This window comes from Podarcis erhardii (genome assembly GCF_964252035.2).
Source record: "Podarcis erhardii genome assembly, chromosome: 5".
NCBI lineage: Eukaryota > Metazoa > Chordata > Lepidosauria > Squamata > Lacertidae > Podarcis > Podarcis erhardii.
Window position 1 is genome coordinate 35,539,918 of NC_138509.1, and position 13,689 is coordinate 35,553,606.

Genomic DNA, 13,689 nt, shown 5'->3' on the forward strand with positions numbered 1-13,689 from the left:
GCCTAAACAAAGTGAGGGTAGGGCAGGTGAAACTCTGGAGCTGACTGAGATTCAGAAGACATCTTAAGGCAGCCCTGTTCAGGGAAGTTTTTAATCTGTGATATTTTAATGTATTTCTGGTTTTTATGGAAGCCGCCCAGAGTGGCTGGGGAAACCCAGCCAGATGGGTGGGGTACAAATAATAAATTATTATTATTATTATTATAGGTAGGCTCCACCTCCTTATATGCTTAAAGAGTAGACCCTACCCTTACTTGGTCTGCTCCCCTGGCTCCACCTCCCCAGTCACGATTGGTTATTTAAACTGAGGTTTGCTGGAACCTCAAGGTTCATGACTTGGGGAGGTGGTCCAGGAGTGCTCTGCCGGGAGACATGTAGGATCGGGGGTGCTGCGCTCAGGCATGCAAAGGGCGTCCTCCGTTTGATGTAGAGTGCGGCCATTCTACTCTGTGGCATCTATCAAATATTGCCAAATACCAATTGCCACTGTACATCTGCTGTCTCATAAGGTCTCCATATGTCAAATGCAAATGTAAAAACCTTTAAGAATATTGCAATACATTGATATTGTATTTCTTTGAAACTACTGGTATTGCTTTACCCAGGCCTACAATGTGGCTCATTTTGGTAGTGGCCTGCTTAATCCAAGAGGCTTCCGCTGCAGAAGAAGTTATAAGTGGGAGACATTTGAATCCTCAAGAATTTATGACTGTCGTAAGTTGCTTATTCAAATGCATTTCCTGCAGAATTTCAGATCCTGTGTGGGTTATCCCAAAGAAACTGATTATTCATTTGCAAGTGTTTGACATAAGCCATCTTTTCTGGTTAGGTGAATGACTGAATCGGGCTAATTTATGCCCTGATGAAAGTTCAGAGGGCCTAGCTTAATGTAAATGTTGACTTTGAGCCTGCCTGTGTTTACAGGAGATTATTACCTGAAGGCAAACATGAGTCCATTATGAAAAACTTGGCATACATCTTATGTATTTCTCTGTGCTGGTTTACCACACAAATTAAGCAATTTGCCTTAAAGTAGCACAGAATGATTCTTCTTTGACTGTTTTGCACCAGCATGGAGAAAACCAGAGGCAATCAGCATGCTGGGCCACTGCACACAAAAATATTGGCCAAATGTTGATTGATGCTGTTAGGACAAAGACAGCCAAAATGGATTCCAATTCCCATCAGTTCTAGCTGGCATGGCTAATGATCAGAGAAGGTGGGGGTTGTAGTTCAAAAATAAAATAAAATTGGCGGGTACCACATTGCCTATCCCTTTGTTAGATGGAATTAAAACCAGCCTCTTTGAAAGCTCTAATGTATTAACTGGGCTTTAGCTTTGAGCTTTTTGGTGCTTACTCTTTCTACACTTGCCCTCTTGTGCTGCTGTTAGGGGACTCCTTTCTCACAAGAGCTGAATGTGGGCCTACCAGGACGATGGTGGAGGAAGGTCCTAGCGTATTTCTCAGAATCTGCTCCTGTATTCATTGAATACATGAAAGTGTCCCCATGAGCACCTCTCTGAACTTTGCCAAAGCTAATCCCTGCTCTGCTGAACTCCTAATGTACACCCATATGGAAGGAAACAAGTCTAGAATCAGGAAATGTTGAGGATCAGAGCTTTTTTCCAGCAGGAACTCACCGGAACTCAGTTCCTGCACCTCTCAGCTGGGCACCATTGCCACTCATGGTGAGGTCCAGCACTTCTTTCTCTAGAAAAATAGCACTGTTGAGACTGGTGGCAATATTTAGCAATTAGATTAGGGAGCCTGGGAAACTGGCGCCTGGGAATTTTTAAAAATTTAATAGGAAATTTCTGGGATTTTGTCTGTTCCCTGGATTTGTACTTCTTGGCAATGCTAAATTAGATAGAACCATAGCACCATAGAGTTGTAAGGGACCATTGAGATAATCCAACCTAATCCAAACCTCCTGCTTGATGCAACAAATCCAGAGCTATAGCACACCCCCTGCTTAAAGATCACCAGCAAGAGAGGTGACACTCCGCTTCTTGGTAATTGCTTCTGTTCTTGAATATTGTAAGCCATCTTGAGACCTGATGGGTACTAAATTGAAAACAACAGCAACAACAGCTGAAGCCTGTAGATCTAATTCTGCCCTCTGTGGCAGCAGAGAACATGTTCTTTCCCTCTTCTCTGGTAACCCTTCAGTGCTTTTGAATCTTCAAAGCCTTTCAAATGTGCTATTTCATTATTTCAAGAAACAACCCTTACTGAAAATAATAATAATAATAATAATAATAATAATAATAATAATAATAATAATTTATTATTTGTACCCCGCCCATCTGGCTGGGTTTCCCCAGCCACTCTGGGCGGCTTCCAACAAAGATGAAAGATACACTAAAATGTCACATATTAAAAACTTCCCTGAACAGGGCTGCCTTCAGATGTCTTCTGAATGTCAGGTAGATGTTTATCGCTTTGACATCTGATGGGAGGGCATTCCACAGGGTGGGTGCCACTACCGAGAAGGCCCTCTGCCTGGTTCCCTGTAACTTGGCCTCTCGCAGTGAGGGAACCACCAGAAGGCCCTTGGAGCTGGACCTCAGTGTCCGGGCAGAACGATGGGGGAGGAGACGCTCCTTCAGATATACTGGACCGAGGCCGTTTAGGGTACTGAAACCCTGTGAAGTGTGTTAGTATTACTACCTGCTAACTGCTGATGCAAAAACCTGATGCTGAGAGCTACCTAGTGGCCTGTGATTAAGGTGAGACTTGAACTAGGCATTTTCTAGTTCAGTGAAGATAACACAGTTCTCAAAATTAAGTTCTTGAATCAAGTTAGAAAGTGCTTTTTTGTTTTTAGATTGGTTCACTTTTATGTTCTTGGTTTAAGAAAGCTAAAAGCAGGGGTGGGAAACCTGTTGGTTCTGGTTGATGCTGGACTCAACAACCTCAGTCAGCCTGGTCCCTGGGCAAGGATTATGCAAGTTACAGTCCACCCACCCACATGTGAATGGTGCCTGTGGCTTAGGGGCTGGCTCATAAAGTTATTTATCTTGGCTATGCATATATGCCTTGGGGTGTGGGGTGGGGTCATGATTTCTTTTCCTCCCAATCTGCAGGATGAAGTCATTCAATACTGGGGATACCCCAGTGAAGAGCATGAAATTCTGACGGAGGATGGCTATTACTTACAAGCAAACAGAATTCCTTGTGGAATGAACAGTTCTGGCAAGACAGGTAATTTTGGAATGTAACAGCTGTGCATTTGGATTCATATTTCTTTTTTTGTAAGTTGTTTGAGTTTCATTTTGGGGGTGGGGGGGGGAAGGTCCCAGCAAAAGCTATAATTAATTAATAAATGAGCTAAACAGTCCCTGTTCACTAGGGAGAATTCCTGTCTTCTCAAACCTTACCTTGTTAAAAACTGTTTCATTTATTTTATTGTATGGCCTTCTGGATCAATAATGCTCACTCCTTTGTCATGCTGAATAAAATGGGGTAGTCAAAATCACACTCTGCTGTGGATTACAACTCCCATCATCTCTGACCATTGGCTATGCTGACTGGGGCCCAAGGGAGATGGAAGCCAAAACATCTGGAGAGCACCAGGTTGGCTATCCCATCTTCAGACTGATTTTAGCCACATATACGGTACTTATCCTGGAATGAAAGAGAAATGAGATGCTTCCTGTTTAAATATTACATGATAGTCACTTTCTGAGTGGATGCGCTTGGGATCGGGCTATAAACATTCATTCATTTAGACATGCTTAAGATCAAAACAAATGTTTACTAACATATCCTGATTCTGAAGCCAGGCTATAGCTGAGTAATCTCTGAAAGACATCAGCAGCAGTGTCTAATGTGAAAGGTGGGGCAGGGTTAGTGGTCCTTCATGTATGAGGAGTACCATAACAACATCTCTTCTTATCTGTGAAATGTTAGGTGGTAAGAAGAGGTCCAAAAGAATTACAGGAACAAGTAACCATGTCTGGCCTAGAAAAAGTGACATTTGTTCAGTAACTCTGTAAGTTCAGGTGTATCCTGCTGGAGTCATCACTACAAAGCATCACAGTGGGCAGGTTTGATTCTCTAGTATAAGGCAGAGAGGTCACCCCCAGATTATATTTCTTTGCTTTCTTTTCCAGGGCCTAAGCCCGTTGTTTTACTAGTACATGGCTTGCTTGCTGAAGGTAGGTGCTGGATTGCCAATCTTCCCAACAACAGCCTGGGATTCTTCCTAGCAGATGCTGGCTATGATGTTTGGATAATAAATACTAGAGGGAGCAGCTGGTCTAGAAGACACAAGACCCTGTCAATTGACCAAGAAGAATTTTGGAATTTCAGGTATGTTAAAAGGACATTTTGGAGCTTAGACAAGAAATACGCTTTTCCTAAGTGCTGTCCCTGACAAACATCTATAGCAATCTTATCTTATAGGGAAAGCACTTCACTCTTGGACAGGGCTTTGAAGCATGGCAGAAGATGTACCAATTGAGGTCTTGTAGCAATATATATGACTCTGCATAACTCTGTACTGTTAACCTCTTAGCAATTTCTACACTACTCCCATGTTACAGAATTGCATGTATTGTTACATGTTACAGTTGCATGTATTGTTGTATGTGTTTATGCACTGATTATTTTAGTAAATCTGGCATGTATATGCATATGATATCTGTATATTATTACACATATAACCCCAGTTACTTAAGATTAAGCCCCACTGAACTTACTTTGAATTGACATGGTTAGTAGTATGCTGTTAGATGTTTACCTTAAAAAGGAAGGGGAAGAGTAACATGGAAGGTCTACAGGTTTCCCTAGCCTTGTTTTACACTGTGGCAGTTGTTTGTCTAAGCGAGAAAGAGGTTCTTCCAGGATCTTCTGTTTCTGTATCTAAGCGTAGGTGGGCAATACAACTACTGTGTTTTGTATGTCTGTATTTCAGTTTTCATGAAATAGCAATATACGATATTCCAGCAACTATAGACTTCATCCTAAAGAAAACTAGGCAAGAAAAATTATATTATATTGGCCATTCCCAAGGTGGGACACTAGGTAAGTTATGATCAAGTTATTGAAACATATTTCAACCTTGTAGCCTTCGTTAATTGTGTTGGGACTAGAAGTTGAATATGCGGTACTGAGTCTCTAGGAAGACTCATCCACTGAAACTAAGGTGAACCCTTCTGTTGTTGAATCCTGCATGTATGCTTTATTGCAAATGGTTTGCAACTCAGGGACAGCATAAAGAGCCACTTACACACTTAGAGACTTCCGGGTTAGCGCCTCCAGCAATGGCGGAGTTCCTCTGATCGCCACGGCGAAGGTGGAGACCCACTAAAAATCACAGGTGGGAGAAGCCTGTGAACGTGGGATTCGGCTGGCACCTTTTGCGCCTCCCCTACTCATGGGGAGACCCGGTTTCGGGGATCCGGAGCAATGTGGGGTGAGCGGTGCGGTGCTTCGAATTGACTGCTTCTTTCACGGAGTGAAGCCGCATTGCTGTTGCCGGAGAGCACTGACTTTTCCCTGTGGACAATTTGACTCTAAACAACTACCCGTGAGTAGAACGGAAAATTGGATTTTTAAATGTCTTAATTTGGCACTGAAACAGGGAGGTTTCAAACAGGAAGTCCGCCTTCCCCTTTTGTAAATAGATTGAAGCAAAGAATTTGCAAGCTAAAATCTTGGAAAGTCCTATGTAAAGGAATAAACTTTCATCGGCTAAAATCATTAAACCCCCCTTGGAGGCAGGAGAAGAGGGGGGAAATTTTTGGATCGTGTAAGCCTGCAGGAGAGAGTGAAGAAAGTTGGATCACCACCGATCTGAACCTGGAAACGGTCTGCTAGTAAGACTGACTTTTTGGGAAAGTTCATTGACTGTGACAGTTAGTTAAATAAGAGAAATACATTGTTTCCATTGTCTCCTTCTGCGTTTAAAAAGGAGTAAAAGTAGTTGAAAACTGAAACTAATCTTACTGCTTGAACTGTGCTTAAAAGGATTGATAGAAACAGAAATTGTTTCCTCTAGAGGGAGCTTTTGAAATTGTTACAAGAGTTGGGCTGGTGGAATCTCCAGCTGCAAGAGAAAACCATGAGATTGACCTTAGATCGCTTGAGAATGTCGACGGAAGAAGCCTTAGTGATTGCACTATGCAAGATAAGTCAGTCATTGGAACAGCTTCACAAGAAGATGGATGTGATGAATATTAAAATTGATATTTTGGGACAAAAAGCGACTAATTTGGGACAAAAAGTGAACATCTATACAGAAACTATTCAGGAACCGATGCAGGAATCTACTTTGACATGCCAAATGGTGGAGAGGGTGAGGGAGAGAGTTGTGGTTGTTGAACCTAGGGTAATACAAGTGGAGAGGGAGAGAGCCCCAGCCTTACAGAGGCAATTTGATGACTACAAGTTGTTGCCCTCTATGATTGAATTCAGAGAAAGTCAGATTGGAACCCTGTTTGGACTGGAAAAGGAAAGTTGGATAGATCATCTCATGCAGGGATTTACTGACCTTTGGGATCTGGACTTGGGTCAGAAGGAAATTGGAGCTGTGGGGACCTTCAGATTTGGAGGGATTTTGAAACACGTCCTGCAATATCTTTTGGATTTTAATTTTAACCACAGAGATGTGGATGACATGTTGAGAAGGAATAAAAATATTGCTAGGTTAGAGCTCCCCCGAGACCTACTCTTCAGCATCAAAGGAAGGAAATTAAGAACACGATCAGCAGAAGACAAAGTATACGAAGAAGACTTGCAGAAGGGACCTGGAAAAGAGTTAAGAGCCTCGGACAGAAGATCACCAGGTTGATGGACTATATGGAATTGATGGAAATGACTGGCAGAATCCGAGACCAGGGAGAAGAGACGGTGGAAGAAGATTGGAAAAAGTTTAAAGTTCATTTATAGAAATATGGTACAATTAATGAGTGTTAGAAAAATGTTGGAATGAAATTATATGGCTTTAGTAGAAGTGTTATAAGGAGTTAAGTATAGATAAGTATTATAGTATTAATGGAAAATAAGGTTAAAATAAGTTAAGATATTTATATGACAGAAAATAGTGAAAGATGGAAAGGAATTGCTGAAACAATTAATAGAAGTGGAATACAAAAAGGGAGGTGAGAGGAAGTCGAGGAAACAAGGGAATGAAAGATAAGGCATTGAAATGGTATGATGTATGTTTTTAAATCGTTTTTGTTCTGTTTTGTTTAGTTTAATGCGTTAATGTTGTGTGGTGTATTGTTTATATATTGTATTGTATTGTTTTTTCTCTCTTTTGTTTTTTCTCTTTTTTCTCTTTTTCTTTTGGTTTGTAAGGTTTAAAAGCAATAAATATTATTTTAAAAAAAATCAAAGCACCACCGAAAAAAAAGAGCCACTTACACACTTGTTGTTTAGTCGTTTAGTCGTGTCCGACTCTAGAAAGAGATAATTGCTTAAGGTGAAAGCCAATTAGGGTTGCTCTGATGATTAAAAGCATCTATTCGTGGAACAGAATCACAAACTGGTGTGGAAGTGTGGAAAACTGAATTTTGGGCTGGGAAAATTAGGAAGAGAGAGAATCTGAAATTCACCAATTGGTTAATCCCTAGTGTAAACCACACTGCATTCTGTAGGACTTCTGAGTAGCCGGGAAAGGAGTGCACTGTTAAGGATTCATAGGAGCATAAGAACAATGCAAGTATTGTTTCCCACCCCAATGTACTGTCCCAAATACTTACGGCTCCCATTTATGGAATGCTTTGGGGTTGTTGTTTTTTGCAGGTTTTATTACCTTTTCCATCATTCCTCAGCTTGCTCCGAAAATCAGTCTCTATCTGTCATTTGCTCCTGGCTACACATTGGTAAACAGCAAAGGACTTTTCTATAAACTTTTGGTAATTCCTGATGGACTCAGAAGAGTAAGTATTTCTTATATGATTTAATTACAGTGGACTCAATATCATTATTTCTGAATAGTTTTGAGTGTTGGGTGATTCCCCTTTGTCCAATTTGCAAGTGAGCTGGATAAAAGAAGGGATCTCCAAACACTCATCCATTTTTGTGTTATGACTGTGATAAAGAGCTAAAGGTAATTAGACATGCTTCTAAGCAGATTTGGAATTATTTGCGCATTTTTGTATTTCAGCTCATATGGGGCAATAAAGAATACTGTCTTCTTAGCAAGGAATTGAAAGCCCTCACTGCCAAGATATGCAGCTACCCAGTTATAGACAAATGGTGCCTCCGGTTCCTTTCCCTTGGGGTGGGATTTAACGAGAAAAACTATAATGTGGTAGGTGCTTTCTCTTTATTTCTTTTGACGCAAGAAAAAGAGAAGTGAACTTCTACACATGAATACAGTATGGAGCAGCAGCAGCAGCAGCAGCAGCACTATAGCAGTCCAGCACACACTAAACAATTGTTTTCATGTTATATTTTGCATATTGAATTCTAATAAAGAACCTGGGCCCTGAAGTCTGCAGGGGGGAGGTCAGCTTGAAGTTTTACTGATGAGTGTGTCCCACTGGGCAGTGGTGTAGCGTGGGGGGTGCAGGGGGGGCTGGCCGCACCGGGCGCAACATGGGGGGGGGGCGCTTGCACTCGCAGCTCTCTGCCCCTACCTGGCTCACTCACTCTCCATGGGTTAGGGGGCACAAATTACTTGCCTTGCCCCGGGTGCTGGCAACCCACGCTACGCCACTGCCACTGGGTGAGCCTTCTCTATAGTGTACCCCAAGTAGCAGAGTGCCCTCCATTTAGATGAGATTTCTCTGTATGTTTAAAGTTGCTATTGAATATTTATAGGATGGTGCTCTGCAACATAAAATAAGCTATGCAAGATGTTATTTGTAGAGTATAAGATCAGAACGTAAAGCATATGGGTATCATATTAAGCACTGGTATTGTGCTGGCTCATGCTGCAGTGTTGCCCCTAACCAGTCATGGAAGAGAATTAGGAATGAAAAGAGCTTGCTACACAAAAGCATCATTGGAAGAGAGCAAAATAAGAGAGACTGTGGAATATGTTTGCTGTTTTCATACAACTTAAGGCAGGACATCTTACCTTGTTTTTCCAGAGTCAAGCAGACGTGTATGTTGGAATCTTTCCTGATTTTTCTTCTGTCAAAGCAGTGGACCACTGGAGCCAGGTAGATTTTGATAACTGTCTTCAAAGCAGTGCCAAGGCCTTAGTCCAAAGTCTAGTATTTGGACTGAATGTGCCATTTAGAGTATGTGTTTATTAATAATCAAATGGGCAGGGCATACCTTCCAAATGTCCCAATTTTCCAGGGCATACCTTCCAAATGTCCCAATTTTCCAGGGCATACCTTCCAAATGTCCCAATTTTCCAGGGCATACCTTCCAAATGTCCCAATTTTCCAGGGACAGTCCCCGAATTATGAAAGCTATTCCTGCTTCAGATTTGATCCTGGAATGTCCCTCATTCCCCCACCAGTGCTGCTACCACCAAACTTGGGGAGTTGGATAAGCAAGTGGTTGTACCGTGGCAGTGTCTGCGGCTGAGAGGGAGCCTCCTACCATGGGCAGCTCGTAGCAGCTGCTGGAGAGCAGCGAAGAGGAAGAGGGGCTGCCACCGTGGCGGCCCAGCCTTGTGTGAAGTGCCTGCTCTGAGGGGCAGGCAGAGGGCAGGGATTGGAGCAGAGCACAAGGAGTCTTTATTTGTTTATTTTATAAAAAGGGTTCATCCCCCCATCTACATCTAATCTCGCCCCTTTCGAAAACTTATATTTTAGTGTATATTTTTCTTTTTGTGAATTTACCAAAGAATAAAATAAAATAAAATTAGGATGAAGGGGCAGTGGAGGGCATGTGTACTGCATCCCATCGGCGCAGTGCTGGCACTTATTTTCCTCCTGGGAGGAAATGCTCTGCGGTGGCAGGGAAGGGCCAAAAAAATGAGGTGTCAAGGAGGGTCAGTTGGGGGAGAGTGAGAAATGCCCCTATTTTCATCTGAGGAATGTTGGAGGGTATGCCAGGTTGGTTAGTAGAGTCCTTAGTTATATATATATTATACCCAGTGCTTTTTTCTGGGGGGAAAAAGCAGGGGTACGTGTACCCCTAAACATTCTGTGTTGCCCATACCGACTGACCGACAGACGGACCAACATGCCAGCTGTCTCTTCAGTAGCAGCGTGGACTGGAGCTCTATCATTCTCCTTACCGGTGCCCGGGGAGGGGAGTCTGGGGTGGCAATGGTGGGGGCAACGGTCTCCTCCTCCTCATGCCGGGCTACAGCCAGCCAGCTAGCACTCTCCCCTTCTCTCTCAAGCCGACTCTGCTGTGGGCCTTTCCGTACTCTCAGTGCCACCTCCTCAAGTCTCCTTGTCTAGGGGTTGGGAAGGTGTTGGGGGACAGGAAGGGGGCTGAGGGGGAGGGGGAGCAGCCAAAATGAGAGTTCTCCTAAATATTTTTTTTTAGAAAAAAAGCACTGATTACACCAATATTTAAAGATCAGCACAGGCCCTAGACAACTTGGGACCAGGATACCTTTATATGCCCTCAAAAGATTGCTAAGATTTTCAGCAGAGGCCTACTGGCTATACCATGATAAATGGAATGCCAACTTGTGACATCAAGGAAGTGATATTCACCCTCTGGAGTATGCTCCACATGCCACTTTCCCGGTGGAAACAATAGTTACAAAAATAGTAAAATAGTTTGGCTTTTATTTATATATTTTAATTGTTTAATTGTTTTAGTTTATGATAAATATTTCTATCATCTATCTATCTATCTATCTATCTATCTATCTATCATCTATCTATCTATCTATCTATCTATCTATCTATCTATCTATCATCTATCTATCATCTATCTATCTATCTATCTATCTATCTATCTATCTATCAATCAATCATCTATCTATCATCTATCATCTATCTTTCTATGTAAACCACTTAGGGATCATTTATATTTAGTGATATAAAATATTATATATTAATTCCTTAAATAAATTAAATATTTTTACATATATTTTTTAAGGGGCTCCACTATTTTAAGCAAGAGGTTTCATAAATATTGCATGAGGAGGAATTCTAGCAATTCATATCACCTGAATTTGTATTAGCACATGACTATGTTTCAAAATTAAAATTTTCAAACTCTACATAATTCTTGTCCTTCTTCTAGGTCACTAGGACGCATAAATTTAGATTTTTTGACTATGGATGCAGGAACAAAGTTGTATACAATATGGTAAGGAAAAGGATGAGTTTGGGTTCTGTTTTAAAATTCCGCGTTAAAAAAATGCTGTAATGTTTGAATTCTTGCACACTTCCTTCAGGGACTCTTAAAGACTGAGAGAACATCAAAGAAGTACACAGAATTATGGGTTGTATTCAACACTGTGCGCACAGAGTTCCACTTGCATAATTAGGGATCCCCTACCTCTGCTCTGGGGCCTCTCTCAATCCTTGGCACAGATTTTAAGAGTGTGCTGGTTGGCAGAAGTTCAGTAGTGCATGCAGAGGTCTATAGCACAAACAGATCTGCAGGGCTGGATACGATCCAATGGTTTTATTTCTATGGAAGCAAACAGACAAATAACAAATATGCATTCCAGTCTGGATCCTGACGTTTGCTTTTTTTAATTTCCTTACTAGATGTCCATCTACTTTCTTAAAAAAAACAGCAGGACCCCATCATATTTCTTCTTGAGTAATCAGTTCTTTCATTTTTAATATTGCAACATGTTTTCACATGCATAAGTACTCTACTTTTTCATTTTGTACCCTCCATGATTGTTATTCTCATTAATGTCTTTACAATTCTTTTCATCTTGTCAGCATCATCATTTTAACTGTGATGTGTTCACTAAATATTCCTTATCTGTGGGAATCAACAGAGATTCTTGTACCATTTGTTAAGAAGCTGTTTTTCCCACTGGGGAGCAGAGATGGTCAGCTTAAGATGAGAACTTTCATTGAATTTAGCATGTATAAATTATTGTGTGAATCTGATTGGCAGGCTTAGCACGGTGCCCTCTGCACATTAGAGAAATCATTTTCTCTTCTCAACATTAAAATGCTAGAATTTCCAAAATAAAGGAGTCAGTAAAATTTCGTAATGTTCTTCCTGAGGTTGTAGTAAACTATTGTAGGATACTATTAGCAGTCACTAAGTAAATGTTGATCAAATATGAAATATGTAAATTAAATTCCTGCATTGATATCCATTTTTGCTATTACATGCTTATGGGATCGTCACTCCACACATTCCTTGCTGATCTTGATTCACATGATCCGGAGCATAATATTATACATTAGAGTAATTAATCTTCAACTACCAAATTAATGGATCTGCAAAAATGTACTTCATGTAACTAACATTTTAACACAGGAGGTTTTTCTATGTATTACTGGCCCAGGGAAAACATGCAAGTACTAAAGAGGGGTAAATGCATAAAGGGAAAAATAATAGTTTTTCCGATGCCATACATCCCAGAAGACTGAAGGTTCAGAATGAGGAAATGTCAGAAAGGTACAAAAATATGTCAGCGTCATCACTGAAACCTATTTCTGTTTTATTTTTCACCCCTAGACCACACCCCCATTTTATAAAATAGAATGCATGGAAGTGCCAACAGCTTTGTGGAGTGGAGGACAGGACATTATGGAAGACGTAAAGGATATTCAACTCTTAATCCCTCGAATCCCTCATTTAGTTTTTTACAAGAATATCCCTGATTGGCAGCATCTGGATTATATATTTGGTTTCGATGCTCCAAAGCGGCTATACCCTGATGTGCTTAAACTGATGCACAAGTTCAAATAAATTCTATATTTAAAGTATATGTTTCCTATCTTCCATATTAAAGTTGAAACTTTTTTTTTTAAAGAGCTGATATAGTAACATAAGAATATGTCCACAAGGTCTAGGATCCTGTGTTTTCAGAATGGCTAACCAGATGCATCTGAACAGCTCACAAGCAGCACATTTTGCTTTGGTCTCCATCCAAGGGCAAAACAAAGCAGTATTTTGCAAGTGGTGACAGCAAGCAGGACTCCTTCTCTTTACTGCTGCCTTTTTTCTCTCATCCCCATCAAGGGGCCAGAAGGGGAAAACAAGCCCTTTCCCAGCCCTGAGCTCTGACCTTCCCATAGTGCCAGACATGGGGCTGACAACACACCCTGGGTGTGGTTCCCATGCACTCTTGAGAAAACTCTGTGCAAGGGATTTTGTGCGGGTGGATGGAACAACCCACCTGCAGATCATGTGACATCATAATGATGCCATGTGATTGACAGGTGGGTGGCCCATGAGGTTGATCCTTATAAGGATCTGGCCCAGAGATTCAAAAAGGTTTGCCACCTCTGTACTAGCATAACTAATAGTTGCTGATAGACTTACTTGAAGTTACATTGTCTCTCTGATTATCCCTACCCACCTGCTTCTTTACACTCTCAAATAAATTCAATAAGAAGGAGGTTGAGAAGCTGAAATGTGTTCAGAGGAGGGCAACCAAGATGAACAAGGGTCAAGAAACCAAGCCTGATGAGGAACAGTTGAAGCGTCTGGGTATGTTTAGCCTGGAAAAGGAATGATAGCCATCTTCAAATGTCTTAAGGGCTATCACATGGAAGAGGGAACAATCTTGTTTTCACCTGCTCAAACTAATGGCTTCAAGTTACAAGAAGGGAGATTCCAGCTAAACATTAGGAAGAACTTTCTGATAATAACAGCTGTTCAACAGTGG

The 13,689-nt window shown here is 41.3% G+C and overlaps 1 protein-coding gene across 1 annotated transcript; it reads left to right on the forward strand.

Moving 5' to 3' along the window:
* Nucleotides 1–612: 612 nt before the first annotated feature.
* Nucleotides 613–12,767, forward strand: LOC309342762 (lipase member M-like; the record flags this gene model as incomplete). The annotated part of the gene is made up of 9 exons (XM_081863589.1): nucleotides 613–714; nucleotides 3,089–3,206; nucleotides 4,118–4,316; nucleotides 4,921–5,030; nucleotides 7,755–7,891; nucleotides 8,119–8,265; nucleotides 9,050–9,121; nucleotides 11,124–11,189; nucleotides 12,534–12,767. 9 exons carry the CDS (start codon nucleotides 613–615, stop codon nucleotides 12,765–12,767), a joined length of 1,185 nt encoding a protein of 394 aa, XP_081719715.1.
* Between the last annotated feature and the right edge of the window lie 922 nt (nucleotides 12,768–13,689).